At 60.7% G+C, this 14316-nt stretch overlaps 2 protein-coding genes across 2 annotated transcripts; one reads left to right on the forward strand and one right to left on the reverse strand.

Moving 5' to 3' along the window:
• Positions 1-855: 855 nt before the first annotated feature.
• SNX33 (sorting nexin 33) lies at positions 856-4832 on the reverse strand. Its single transcript, XM_032195321.1, has 2 exons — positions 2951-4832; positions 856-1394 (listed from the first exon to the last, which is right to left on the reverse strand). The coding sequence occupies exons 1-2, from the start codon at positions 4386-4388 to the stop codon at positions 1141-1143; spliced, it is 1692 nt and encodes a 563-aa protein (XP_032051212.1). The 5' UTR covers positions 4389-4832; the 3' UTR covers positions 856-1140.
• Positions 4833-5368: 536 nt separating this feature from the next.
• On the forward strand, positions 5369-13641 carry SNUPN (snurportin 1). Its single transcript, XM_032194879.1, has 8 exons — positions 5369-5508; positions 5681-5828; positions 6503-6607; positions 6876-6972; positions 7546-7643; positions 7907-7984; positions 9248-9328; positions 12727-13641. Exons 1-8 carry the CDS (start codon positions 5369-5371, stop codon positions 13036-13038), a joined length of 1059 nt encoding a protein of 352 aa, XP_032050770.1. The 3' UTR covers positions 13039-13641.
• Positions 13642-14316: the final 675 nt, after the last annotated feature.

The following is a 14316-nucleotide window of genomic DNA, read 5'->3' on the forward strand; positions in this document are numbered from 1 at the left end:
AGTAGGGTGGGGATGGGGCCAAAGTAGGATGGGAATGGGGATGGATAGAACCAGGGAAGGCTGGGGAGAAGGCGGGATGGGGATGGGAACGGGACAGGACAGGATGGAGATGGGATTACCCAGGGTGGGATGGGGACGGGACAAACTGGGGCAGCGCCAGGCGGGGATGCAGGAGGCAGCACGTCTGCACCACAGCGTGCCCGTCCCCATGGGCTGGGACGGGGGGGCTCCCACTGCCCCCCCAGTGCCGCTGTTCTCCCCGCGCTGCCCCGCCGGCCCGCGTGCTGGGGCTAATTTTAACCCTGGAGCGGGGCCAGGCCGGCCCCGACTTCCCTCGGCGTGATTTATCCCAGCCACTTCCCCTCCTCCTGCCAGCCCCGCGCCGGGGGGACGCGCGGGAGGGATGCTCAGTGCTGTGCCCCCTCCACGGAGCCCCTCCTGGAGCGGCTCCGCTTCCCCCAAAACCTCCCAGGGATGGGGGGAAGGTTTCTACCGACGGTTTTATTGAAAACGCTGTGGGCTGGTTTGTTTTTTTTTTTTTTGGTGTTTTTTTTTTATATATATATATCCCTTTTTCTAGTCAACAGCAGTGCTTGAGAAAAGAGATTTCCGTTCGCTTCTGTGTCTATTTAAAAATCGGTAAAAATGCTGCAGAAACGGTTGCGAAAAATGGAAAATATTGAAAATATCTCATGACCCCAAAACAAAACAAAAATTTCTCTTCCAAATAAAGACCTTTCCCCTCTGAAAAACTCTCAGTGTGCAAAATGTCGACCGCTTTGATTTCTCCTCCCAGCGAGCCGGGATGCGCCCACATCTCTCCTCCGGGAGGACGGGTTTAGTGTTTTTTGTTTGTTTTTTTTTTTTTTGGAAAAGCTAAAAACGGGTGGGCAGAGCTACCAGCACCGCCACGTCGCTGTCCGTGTGTCTCGTGGGAAACACCCGCGTCCCCCCTGGACCCGCTGCGCGGTGGCATGGCACCGCAGCCCGCCTGGGGGAAGACCCCGAAGGTATTTGGTCACTAGCGTCATGAGTTCCCACTCGTCCTCAGCCCCCCTGAACAGAGAAGCTCTGCAAGGCCGCGGAGAGAAAACTGCGTGGTTTCGGAGGGGCAGCAAGCAGGCACGTCGGGGGGGGGCGTTAGAGGTTGTCGTACATGCGCAGCGTCTTCTCCAGCTGCTGGCTGACGCGCTGGTAGAAGATGATCTGCTGCTTCAGGTAGGACTGCATCATCCTCTTGAAGTCGGCCACGCGCCGCTCGTGGAAGTGGTTCATCTCGGCCTGCAGGGCGAAGCCCACCACGCGGCAGCGCTTGCGGATCCCGTCCGCCTCCTCCTGGTCCATGCGGCCCTCGTCGCTCATCCGCTGGCTCTCCTTCACCTTCGCGAAGGCGCCTGGCGAGGCAGGGCAGAGTGAGAGCTGGCGGGGACCCCGAAATCCCCTAAAGGGATCAGGGATGCCTTTGGGGTCCCCCGGCCCCTCCGGCCCCAGCTCCCGAAAGCCCTGAGCTGCTTCCCACCAGGAGCAGCTCTCCTCGGGGTGAGCGGCGTGCTCGGGTGGTTCACCAGCGCACCCAACCCTTGCACGGGTGCTGCTGCCAGCTGATAACAGCCCGGCCTCGGAGCTGGCAGCTGGGGCGAGCTCCCGAAAGAAACTTTGCTACAAAGTGCAGTTTGGGCTGATAGCGGCATGGGGCAGCCCTGGTGGGAGCTGGAGAGCCGGGCAGGACATTGCTGACTGCAGCATCCCGGGGACGGAGAGTGCCGGAGCCACAGCTGATGCTCCGACACCAGATTTCCCCCTCCTTCCTTTTATTTTTATAGCTTGGTTTCGAAAGAATCCCGCCTGGCTCTGGCCCTGCATTCCTCCCCCTCCTTAGCACAGAGGCTGTTTGCCTGCAAACAGGATCTGGCCTCTAGCGGACGCTGGGAATTCGTTCCCTCTCCCTGCCGGCAGCGGGGACCCGGGGTCGGGGAGCTGCCACTGCCCCCAGAGGAGGAGGAGGAGGAGGAGGAGGAGGAGGAGCCCGGAGGAAGCAAAGGTTGGAGGCCAAATCCTGCCTTCCGCTCTGCCCACGCGGCCTCGCTTCCGGACGGGATCCAGCCCGCGCTGGTAAACAAAGTGAGGAGAGGAGCGCAGGGAAGCGGCCAGGGCTGCTCCTCCGGCCGGCCCCCGGGGACACGGAGCCACGCGAGGGCTCCGGGGAAAAGCCCCCGGCCCCAAAGCCACCGGCCAGTGCGGATGTCCCCTCCCTGCCGTGTCCTGGGAGGGGTGCGTGGACTTCGGCCCCGCTCCCACACCCAGCCCGGCTGTGCGTCACACCCGGACAGGGCACGGGGACACCGCCGGCAGGGATTTATCCCCTGCCCTCCGCAGCCGCCCCGCATGGGGTGCTGAGCGGCCTGGGCAGCCGGGTGCTGGGCCCAGCCGTCCTCTTCTCTGACGTGCAGGGGTGTACTCGCAAAGACTTTGACCCTGGTTGTCCCCAGGAGGTCCAAAAACTGAGCTTGGAGCCAGCAGCACCTCCAGGGGTTGGGAAGTGCTGCCACGTGTGATGGTCCCAATGCCCAGCCTCATCATCATCCCCATCCTAATTGTCATCGTCATTCCCATCCTCAACGTCATCCCCATCCTCCTTGTCATCCTTATCTTCATCATCATGCTTATCTTCAGTGTCATGCCCATCCTCATCCTCGTCCCCGTCCTAATCATCATCCCCATCCTCATCGCCATCCCCATCCTCATCCTCATCCCCATCCTCATTGCCAACCCCAGCCCCATTCCCGTCTCCATCCCCATGCATCCTCATCCCCACCTTCATCCCAAACCCCATTCCCGTCCCCGCACAGCACAGGGCTGCACCCCAGGTCCCACTCCACGCATGGGGCCATCATGCAAGACATCCCCAGCCCTAAGGGAGAAGAAGCCACCCCCAGGAGAGCCCCCGTACCTTTCTGGAGGTGGATGATGTCCGGGAAGTTGGAGAGGAGCCCCTGGTACAAAGAGAGAGTGTCCAGCATGAGGAACAGGTCGTTCTTGGGCTGCTCGGCGAACATCTCCCCCACGGTCTCGTACGTCTTGCCCGTGTGGGAGATGGCGTTGTTGAGGGCGTCAGAGCTGTAGGGGGGGTCCATGTGGAAGGAGTGGCTGATGGCCTGGAAGGCGTTGCCCAACTTCTGGAACTCCTTCCTGAAGCCCCCCACGTGCTTGCGCACCAGCTCCGAGGCCACGTTGGTGAGCTGCAGGACGCTGTCGTCCATCTTCTTGCTGAAGGCCTTGAAGGCGTCCACCCGGTCCTCCACGTCCTGCAGGTCCTGGTGCTCGGTGGGGATCTGGATGGTGAGCAGGAAGCTGGCGCCCACCATCTCGTCCTTCTCCGCCCGCCGCTTGCCCAGCTTCCACTGCTTCTCGTCGCGGCAGCAGAGGAAGTGCTGGAAGCCCTCGTACTGCGAGAGGACGGGGTGGCTGGTCATATGGTCCATCCAGAGGATCAGGCGCCGCTTGCGCTTCTCGATGAAGTCCTCCTCGAAGCGCCCGGTGGCCTGCTTCTCGGGCAGGTGGGGCACGGAGATGACGGTGAACTTGTGCAGCAGGCGGTTGTAGAGCCAGTCGAAGTGCTTGTAGCGCCGGTAGACGGGCGAGTTGATGTTGCTGGGGGTCAGCTTGTAGGAGATGTAGCTCTTGATGCCCTTGAACTTGGTCTGCTTGGTGGGGTCCTCCACCGAGCAGATGAAGGGGTGGGGGTTGGCCCTCCACTGGGGGCCCCGTGCCCCCATCTCGATGCTGTACGCCTCGGCGATCTTGGACATCAGGGGCACGTCGCCCAGGATGAAGGCTTCCACCCCTGAGCGGACGAAGCAGGAGAAGCGGTTGAGGTTCCTGCCCACCACGCTGCCCCTCTTGGAGGAGCTCAAGCTGTCCTGCCTCTCCAGCGACGGCTTGGCCCGGTAGCCGGCGGGCTGGTGGCCGTAGTAGGGCGGCGCCGGGGGCTGCAGCCCGGCCGAGGGGTGCCCGTTGGCACCCGGGGGGCCGCGGGGCTCCTCCACCACCGTGCAGGCGTCGTCCCAGTCATCCCAGTCATCATCGTCGTCATCCTCGAAGCTGCCCTGGTAGGAGACGCTCGGCGGCGAGGCGTAGAAGGCCGAGCCGTGCCCGGGGGAGCCGGCGGGGCTGCCGGGGCTCTCGGTGTAGCCGGAGCCCGCTCGGGAGCGGAGGATTTCCACGTAGGAGGCCGGGAAGAGGCCGGTCTCGCCGCGGCTGTTGGTGCCCTGCAGCCAGCCGTCCAGAGAGTCCTCGCTGAAGATGACGAGCTCCTCGTTCTCCTGGATGCTGATCTCCTCCCTGTTCTCGCTCTGGAAGTTGTAGAGCGCTCGGGCGCGCAGCGCCATGGCCGGGGCCGGGAGGTTGGAGGGGGGGGGAAGGCGGCGGAGGACGGCCTCAAGCGGAGTCCCCGAAGAGCCGAGGCCGGTTTTGGGGGAAAAGGTGGCGGAAAGCGAGCGGGAGCCGCTTCAGGGCTCGACGCCCCGCTGGAGGCACGGCGCCCCGCTGCTGGCCACCAGCCCCCGGGGGGGCGGCCGCCGGGCTTAGCATCCACCGGGGGGGCTCAGCACCACTCGGCACTGCTCGGCACGGCTTGGGACCACTCGGCACGGCTCGGCACAGCTCGGCACGGTTCAGCACCGCTCAGCACCGCTCAGCACCACTCAGCCCCTCTCCCCCCGCTCCCCCCCCAGCTGCCTCCCCCTCCGCAGGCAGCCCGGGGGGGCTTTCCGCCAGCCTTTTTTGGGGTTGTTTCGCCTTGTTTTGCTCAGTTTGGTTGTTTTTTTCCTTTCCCTTGGTTTGTTTTTTTTGGTTTTCTTGTGTTTTTTTGCTTGCCCCCCCCTCTTTTCCCAGCCGCCCCCCCCTCCCACCCCACCCCCGGCTCTCTCCGTTCCCGCAAACCTGCAGCGGGACGGAGCGGGCGGCGGGTCCCGGTGCGGGTGCGGGGTCCCGGTGCGGGTCCCGGTGCCGGTGCCGCTCCCCGGTGCCGGTGCCGGGCTGGCCCCGCCGCCCCCCCCCGGTGACGCACGGCCCCGCCGGGCTCCCCGCGCCGCCCTCCGCCGCCCTCTGCAGGCAGCACCCGCCCCGGGGGGGGGGCACCGGGCCGGCCTCCCCCCTCCCTCCCCGCACCGTCCCCATCCCGGTTCCCCCCCCCCCCTCCGCCGCACGGGACCCCCAAATCCGCCCCCCCCCCCCCTTCCACCGCTCCCCTCCCCTCCGGGGGAGCGGCGGGGGTGGGGTCCTCCGAGCGGGCAGGGGGCGCTGTGACGGGGGCGGCGACGCTCTAGGCGCGGCGTCTCGGTGGGCGGAAGTGCGCGCGGGCGTTGCTATGGAGGAGCTGAGCGCGGCCCTGCAGGCCTTGGCCGAGCCCGCGGGGCCGCACCCGAGGCTCGGCGCCTACAAGGGCCGCTCCGGGGGGGGGCTGGGGCAGGCCGAGCGCCGGCAGCGCCTCCTCCGCCTCCAGAGAGAGTGAGAGCCGATGGGGGGGACGCGGGGGGAGCGAGGGAGGCCGCAGGGACAGAGGCCTGCAGGCTGCGGGGGGAGGCCTGAGGGGGGGAGGGGGGTGGGGGAGGCCTGAGGGGGGTGGGGGAGGGGTGTCTGTGTCGCCCTGTTCCTTTATTCCTTCTCCTTCCCCTTCCAGGAGGCGGCTGGACTACGTGAACCATGCCAGGAGGCTGGCAGAGAACGACTGGGTTGGGGTGGAGAGCGACGAGGAGGAGGATGAAGAGGAGGAGGATGAGGAGGAGATGGAGGTGGAGAGGAAGCTGCCCAAGCGCTACGCCAACCAGGTGTGCTGCCGCCTCAGGCGGGCTCTGGGTGCTCAGTGGCTCAGCCTTCCTGCTGCTTACACGGGCAGAGGGCAGGCTGAGCTGGGCTGCGTGCGGGCTCTGGGGGGTTTTAGCCCTGCTAAAGGCGTTTATGCACCACTGCGCAGCGCTCCGTTAAAGATTTCTGCTTCTCATCACCCTTAGGGCACCAGGAAGGAAGGGAAACCTTGGCAGAGGGGGCTCCTCAGCCTCAGTGCCACGTTTTCTCTAAAAGGCACGCAGGTTTTGTGCTGGTGCCACCAAACATGCTGAGGGGCCTGGAGAGAACTCAGCTGTGCTCTTTATCTCTAATGTTATGCATCCCTGAGGTCCATCACCTGTTTAAAACTAAATGAATGAAACGAAGGGCTGAAGTGAGGCTGGCACAGGGACCGGGATGCCCAGGTGAGGGCTGCGAGCCCCGCACTGTGCTCGGAAGCTTAGTCAGGAGAAAGACAGGGGAAGAGCCTGCTGCACAGGTTAGTCAGAGGGAGCTGGGTGCTGTAATTTGGCCCGGTGAGCAACACAAGTTGTTCATGAAGCACCTGGAGGAGCTGTAGAACAGAGCCAAAACCTTCCTGCTTTGTCCTTGAGCCGTGTGTTTCCCATGGCTGCAGGGACATTGTTACTAGCTGCTTTTCCGTGTTTCCCCGCAGCTGATGCTGTCCGAGTGGCTGATCGACGTCCCCGTGGACCTGGAGCAGGAGTGGCTTGCCGTGGTGTGTCCCGTCGGGAAGCGGGCGTTGGTCGTGGCCTCCCGGGTACGTAACAGAGTGAGGGGTGTCCCGTCCTGCACCCTTCCTGTGCCAGCCAGCCTAAGGCTTCCTCATGTGTCGAGCTCCCCAGGGCATGAACCCCCTGAGAACTGCAAACATTTGGGCTCTGGGATCCGTGCTGAGCACCCAGCACCTCTCCTTGGGCGGGCGGGTTGGGGGCGAGCTGTGTTCCAGCACCCCGGGGGTGTTCCCGCTGCGGCAGGAGGGTGCTGAGCCCAGCTCTGACGTTGTTCTGCCTCCCTTTTCCTCTCAGGGCTCCACAGCAGCTTACACCAAGAGCGGCTTCTGTGTCAGCAGGTTCCCCTCGCTGCTCCCAGGGGGAAACCGGCACAATTCAATGAGTGAGAAAGGTAACGAGTGATCTGAGGAGGGTTTTGAGGCAGGCAGAGGACAGCCTCCGTCTTCTCCGTGCGTGTGCACGTACCCACAGGCGTGGTGGCTCAGTGCTGCTCCGCGGGGCCCCCAGGTTGCTCCCGTTTCTGGTGCCAGGGGTTAGTCAGCTTCAGGCTGTCCGTGTTTCTCTGGAGATGCCTAGATGTGGATGATCTCCGATGCCTTTATGCTAAATAAGACCATTTCTTCTAATTAGCTGCCTGGTTAATTGCTTAAACCTCTCTTTACGTTGAGCAGCAGAGCTGCTTACAGCCTGCTCTCGTTAATACCTTTTACCATGGCTTGGCTTGCACTGGGGTGGGGATAGAGATGGATAAAGCGCCTTTGCCTGACAGATGCTTTTGCTTGCTGTGCCTCTGCGTGGTACCTTTGTAGATCCTTTGAGCTAAAAGCTTTTTGTGGCCACGTGTACAAGGAGGGCTTCCTGCTGCACCTCCGGGTCTGCGCCGGGGCTCAGTGCAGGAGGGATTTGATCTGGCGCTTGCTGGGGGGCTTGGGCAGCGCCCGGACCTCCTGGTGTCTGTGCGCAGTGTACTGCATCTTGGACTGCATCTACAGCGAGGCGCAGCAGACGTACTACATCCTCGACGTGATGTGCTGGAGGGGACACCCTGTGTACGACTGCCAGGTACCGAATTTCTCCCTTTTGCTCCCGATTCCCTGAGCTGGATTTCAGCCGGAGCTCAGCATGCGGCGTGGGGAGTGCTGGAGCGAACCAGCAGCACCTCTACAGCTCGCGGGCTGGCGGCTGCTGGCATAACGGGGCAAATTTTGGGGGTGTTTTGAGGGAAGTATGCAAGGGGAGGGTGCTCGTTGTAAATCTGCGAGAGCTGTGGCCCTGCAGGTGCGGATGTGTGGCGGATAGTAATTAAGGGCTGTCTCTTTTCTCAGACTGACTTCAGATTCTTCTGGCTCTTCTCAAAGATCCAAGAGGAGGAAGGGCTGGGAGAGAAAAGCAGGATTAATCCAGTAAGTTCTTTTGTACTGGCAGGAGGAGGAGGCTGGGGGGTAAGCTCTCCTGTTCAGCAGGCTTCAGCACTTTTGTTTGCAGGCAAAAGCATTTTTTTTTTTCCCCTTCCAGATCAGGCTTCAAAGCGTACTTGTGACGGAATGGGCTGACATGTTCAGGATGTAAATAGAGCCGTGGAGCGTTGTAAATGAATGTGGGTTTTTCTTTCCAGCCAAAGTGCCGAGGGAGATCAGGCTGCAGGATATCGGCTAACGTCCATGCCTCTTTCAGCTTTTGCTTGCAGTGGAATGGAAAACCAGTGTGGTTTCTAGAGGGACGGTGTCGGTCTGCAGCCTGCCTACAAAGGGAATTATTCTTTGGTAGTCCAGGCTTACGAGGCAGGGATAAAGGATCACAAAGCTTTAGCAGGAGCTCAAGCCAGTCGCTGAAGTTGTAGGGGTGGGCGTTGCGTTGCCACCTGGAGTCCCTGAAGACTTGTATGTGTGTGTGTAGGGGCCAGCCCTGGCACCCGTGGTGGCATGGAAAGTGATTTTTGGGGACAGACGTGAGGGGATTTGGCAGCCTGGCTGGCAGAGCCGAGCAAGGCAGCCTCTGGGTGGAGCAGATCTTTCATTAATGGGGAGAAATGCTCCTGTGCCAGCTCGGAGGTATCCGTGTTCGGAGAACATCCTGTTCTGACTCCAACAAGAATATCCAGAAGACAGCTCCCTGACGAGGGGGGGGGATCATTTCAGCTTCCATTTCCTGGGTGGAAAGGTTTGCTTGGCTGAGCCAGCAGCCGGGCGCAGACATCTGTCTGCTTTGCATCCTGCCCAGAGGTCATCACTTTCTATTTTGGTTAAGAGAGCATCTCAGGGTCAGCTCCCCTGAAAAGCCCTTCCTGCAGCCTCGGATGCTCGGGGAAAGGTAGCAGGGGAACGCAGGAGCCGTGTGCTGGGCCTCTGCCATCTGCACCCCCAACAAAATGCCCGGGGCGGGGGTGTTTGGAGCAGGGATGATCGATGCAAAATACCTGAAATAGATCCTTCTGGGCACACCAGGGGTCGTGACGATCCTGGGTTGTCTCTCAGAGGTTGCTTGCTGTTACTGGAGCGAGGCCTGAGACCTGTCTGGTTCCTTCATCCTGTCATTCCTGTTAGGTCTTGAACCAGGGGAAACGCTTCCTCCTCAGCCACCTCCACGCCAGCGCTTGCTTCACTGAATTGTTCTATCTTAGGCTGTGCGGTTTTCTCTCCTCTAACCCTCTTCTTTTACCATTTCAGTACAAATTTGTGGGCCTGCAGAATTATCCCTGCACCCCGGAGAGCCTGTGCACGGTTCTGGCCACGGACTACCCATTCGAGGTGAGAACACGCAGGGGGACAGCCTGGCTGTGTGCCTGCCAGAGCGCACCCCGTCCTCCTGGGAGCTCTCCCCAGGCCTGCGGGAAGCCTGCTGAGCTGCCGTGCTGCTCAGGGAAGTGTCTGGGGAAGGCTTTGTGTGCGGGTGGCTGTCACCAAGCACAGGCTGCATCCAGCCAGGCTGGTTAGGGAGGGTTAAAGCGCAGTGTTCCCTGCGTTTGGACCGTCCTTACCCTCCCTGGGAAAAGCTGAGTTGATGGAGATTGCCTCCAGAAGTAGCGTAACTCACATTCACGTGGAATTATGACAGAGCTGAACTTCTCAGGGCCAGAGCTGGCTCCGTGTACTGCCCCAGGTGGGCCCTGAGGATGTGTGCAGCGTGCCGGGCTGTGTGCTGGCAGCTCTCAGGAGGTCTGCGAGGCAGGCAGGCTGGTGTCATTCTCTGAAATCTGCTGCAGACTCTGTGATTCCTCCCTCGAGCTGCTCCCATCTGCCCGTGTGCAGGACACCCAGCTGTGCTGCCTCTTGTGGGGAGGAAAGGGGTGTGTTTGAGCTCATGGCAGCTTCTGAGGGCACCTGAGTCCTTCTGGGATGTGGCCCCAGGGGTCTGTGCTGCTGCTGCCACCGGATCTGGCAGAGGGAATAGCGTGAGATCTGCTGCTCGCTTCTGTCCAGAGCCAGCAGCTTCCTGCCTTTGGCTCCTGCTGTTCCTGGCTGGCTCTCAGAGGTGCTCATTCCCTTGTAAGAGCAGCTGGCAGTGCTGCTCAGCCGCTCTGCTGCCCCGTGAGGAAGGGCAGGGCAGGCACTGGCATGCTGAGCAGCTCAACTGCGTGGTGGCGAGTCGCAGGCCCCAGCATAATGTCTTAGAAGCTTTTGGTGGCTGACCTGGCACCAAAGCAGAGAAGGATGGGGGATGCAGGGGCCGTGACAAACACCTGGGAGCCAGGAGCTCTTCCAGTTGCTGCAGCAGTTCCTGCAGAGCGCTCGGCCTTACTCCTAGCTCAGGAGCAGCCTCCACAGGGGTCACTTGTCCTATGAAGCCAAAAGCCACACTGGGACTGCGTCTCTTGTGCTTGCACGGCCCAAGTTAGCGATTAACAGAAGTGCAGGTTTAAACTTCTTGGGGGAATGCTTGTTGGGCTGTGAGGGCTGACTTTGCCTTCTGCTCGTTAAGGCCAGGACGGTCGTCAAAGGAAGTCAGAAACTGCTCTGAACACAGGTAGGGGAGTGGGAACTGAAGAAAACCTGCAGGAAAAACTTTTCAACGTGCTCAACTGACTGCCTCAGCAGCAGCAGGCATCCCCTTTCTCCTGCTGTCTTCGCAGAAGGCACAAATGCAGCCTCGCTGTAGACTGGGCAGTGTAATAGATATCTCCTTGCGCCTGGGCCCAGCATCCTGTGATGAATCACGCTAAATAGGTTTGTGAAAGCAGGGGAGGCTTTTCTCTGCCTATTGGGCATGGCGTGGCCGTAGTTATTCAGCCTATTAGCAGGCTATTATGGGTGCGGTGGCGACAGACTTGGTCTGTGCTTTCAAATTCGGGTCCTCAGAGTTAATCTGTAACCTCGGAGTTAGGACCTGGCTCCTAGTTTGCTATTTTCAGAGCAGGAGTTCGCTTATTATTTTTTTTTCCATTGAATTTGGTGGACTTTGGATCAGTCAGCTGGCACTGAGTTTTGAGTGTTTTTTGGAGGGGATTTCAGGAGCTACCCACGGATCTGAGTAAAACAGCACGCGAGTTTCTAGGAAGGCAGGGGGAGCCAAAGTCTCTCAGAAAACCCGATGTGGAGGAGGAGGCATGCTACCGAGCACCTAACATCTGGAAAGCATGGCTTGGGAATGTGAAATCCTTCCCGGCCAGTTTCTCAAAAGGTTCGGTCGTACGGAGCCACTCTCAGCCCTTATCTTGATGTGGCTGGTGTCGGAGTAGTGACTCAGGATAAAGGGCACAGCCAACAAATTAAATAAACTGAAAGGAAGATGGGAGTTACAGTAACTTAGCAGAAATCACGGGGAGGAGGAATGTGACCTAACCCTCTACCAGGCTCCGAATTCCTCCGTCTGGGGAAGCTGTGTGGAGCGGTCTGGAAGGCAGAAGCGTTTCCAGGCGCTGATGTCGCTAAAAGATTCCTGCGGGTGCTGGAGAATCCCCGCTGCTCGCAGAGGGCCGTGCATCCTCCCGGGAGAGCGCGGTGGTGTGGTGCTGCATGACCTGGCTCCTCTCCGTGCATCTTCCCAGGAAGCAGGGAGAGGGGGGGAGAGAAGCTCTGCACTCAGATATCCGGGGGCTTACACAAGCTGTTTACTGTTCTGCTTTCGTGCGTTCCTAACACGGGAATCCCCCCTTTTCTGGGATCATTTTGCAAGCTCTTAACAGTGACCAAAAATGACAGCCTTAGTGACGTGGGGAGCAACACCCGCTCTGCTGGAAGCCGGTGCCCGGGCGCAGAGGTGGACACGTGCCTGCACTTTGCCTGGCCAGGCTCACAGACACCAAACTCACCTCGATCTGCACGGTCCCTCCGTGCCTCGGCTCACTGCTGGTACAGGTGCCCCTTTTCTGGGGGCTGTGGGTTCCAGGAGGGGCCGGGGAGCACTTGGGACTGCTGCAGCTTATCCTGACAGAGCTGAACGTGGTGGGCTCTTTTCTTTGCCCGCTTGTGCCCACTCAGCCACTCGTACTCGTAGGGAAATGGCCTCTGAGAGCTCACGAGGCTGAGCTAAAAGCAGCAGCACCTCCCGAGCCAGCTGGTCTTGCAGCAGGATCGAACCTCACCGAGTGCACCCCTGGGAAACCCGGGGAAAGCGGGGCTGAGGAGGCTTGGGTGTGGGGAAAACGCCAGCCACGAGGGTTTGGGTCTCAGCCTTTGGAGGCCTGAGTGCCCGTAGCTGTCATTGATCGCTGGAGGAGTTCTCTCTCGGGAAGCATTAAGAGTTTGTTTTGCATAAGCAAGCTGGAAGAGCTGTAGCAGTGCCACTAGGAAGTGGGGCTCCTTGGCGTCACGCGCTCCCGCTAATTACTCTCCCAATGTATTATTTAAAATAAGCCTCATCCAGTAAAATGGCCTTTTTGTGCGCTGCCTCCTTCGGAATCGGGGTGGCTTTTCTGTGGAGTGGGATCACGGCAACCAGGGGAAAAGCACTGCTCCGTGCCACCGTCGGCCTCAAAACGTTTGCCTTTGATGCCTTAAAGCCTTCTGGCACGCGCTGGACCTGCGCTGATCTTCCAGGGCAGCAGCTCTGCGGGTTTCCCCTTTCCCTTCCGCTATTTATTGCGATAAAACGATCCAGCTGGTGGCTTTGGCCGGCGAGCGAGGAGCGGTGCCGCCGTCTGGCGCTCTGGTTGACCTGTAAAAGCCTCCAGCTCGGGCTTTTCACCCGCTCTCTCTCCTTCCTGCAGGTCGACGGCCTTCTCTTCTACCACAAGCAAACCCACTACACGCCCGGCAGCACGCCGCTGGTGGGCTGGCTCCGGCCCTACATGCTGCCCGAGATCCTGGGGCTGGCCGTGCCCCCCACGGCGCTCACGGCCAAGCCCGACTACGCTGGGCGTCAGCTCCAGCAGATCATCGAGAGCAAGAAGAGTAAAAAGCTGGCAGAGGGGCAGCCGAGCGCTGCCGGGGACGGGCACTACGAGTTGGAACATTTGTCTACCCCGCAGCCAGCGGGCTCTCCCGGGGGCCAGGAGGAAGCAGTGAGGATGGAGAATTAGGCTGCTGGGGGAGGAGGAAGGAAAAGGTTTCTAAAAGGTTTCTTGCTCCCTTGGGGGGCAGCAAAGGTAATCGTTATAGGATGGCTTCGTGTAAAGGGCACGGCGGTGCCCTGAGAGCCGCTTTTTGGCCTCGCAGAAGCGAGGGCTTCCATAGGATCGTCTGCTTCTCTGCTCGGGCAGTCACCTGCTGTGAAATAAAACCCGGCCCGAGCTGTGGGGCTCCCAGCTCAGCCCCTGCTTCTATCCGAGGCTCTGGGATCCTGCTGCTGGGGCGGGGGTCCTGCTGGCAGCCGTGCCCGCGGGGCGCTGCAGCCTGCTGCCCCAGCTGTTTGCCCAGGCCTTCTCAATGAAAGTTTTGTGGTCAGCCTGCTTCGAGTAACGCAAATCTGCAGCGGGCCGGCCGTACAGCTGCAGGCAGGGCTTTCCACGCCCACGAGTTGCTGAGAAGCTCGCTCCCCTTGCATCACAGCTGGCCCTGCCTCTCAGCACGGCTCCGTGCTGCGTGAGCCCCAGCCTGGACGCTGGGCTTTTCTCGGCAGAGGGAGGAAGGAATGAGTTCGCTCTCAAAACCGATGGTGCCAAATAAAAAAGGCTTCTCAGAAATGCGAATTCTTCAGCGTCTCCCTGCTACCTCAGGGCCGAGACACGCTGTGCCTCCCAAAGGGGGATTACAAAGCTGGTTGCAAACCCACTGAATGGATTTTACTTCTGAAGGGCTTTAATTCTCAGCGCAGCGAGCTGCTCCAGCCCCTACCTGCCCAAGCCCACTCTCCTGCGTGTCCCTGGGGCTGGTTCACCGTCACCCTCGCTGTCCCCAGCTTGTTTTCGAAGGGGAGATGACAAAAGCCAGAGCAGGGCCACTCTAAATGTGGAGGGGGAGAGGAAAATGGGCAAAACCCATGGGATTGGGGTATCCTCGTGCGAACGCCTCCCTGCGGCCCCTGAGGAGGGCCCGTGCCCAGCAGGAGATAGCGCCGGCAGGGAGGCTGCACACAGATAGCGGGGGCACTCGCCTCCTGCCCTCACCCCCCCATTTTTCCCAGAAAATGCTCGTTTCTGTGCCAAGCACGTGGGCTGCTCGCAATCATCTGACCGTGCCGCCGCTATCGATTACAGCCACAGGAGCTGTCAGCGCGGCGGGGGGACGGGGCCGCCCCCTGCTCCCTCTCCACGGGAGGAGAGGAAACGGCCCCCCCAGCTCTGGGACCCCTTTTTTGTCGCTCAGACCTGTCCACGACCCTTTTTGAGCAGCGGGTTGTGTTTTTAGCCTGCAAAGCG

The sequence above is a fragment of the Aythya fuligula genome, chromosome 11 (genome assembly GCF_009819795.1).
Source record: "Aythya fuligula isolate bAytFul2 chromosome 11, bAytFul2.pri, whole genome shotgun sequence".
NCBI classification, from domain to species: domain Eukaryota; kingdom Metazoa; phylum Chordata; class Aves; order Anseriformes; family Anatidae; genus Aythya; species Aythya fuligula.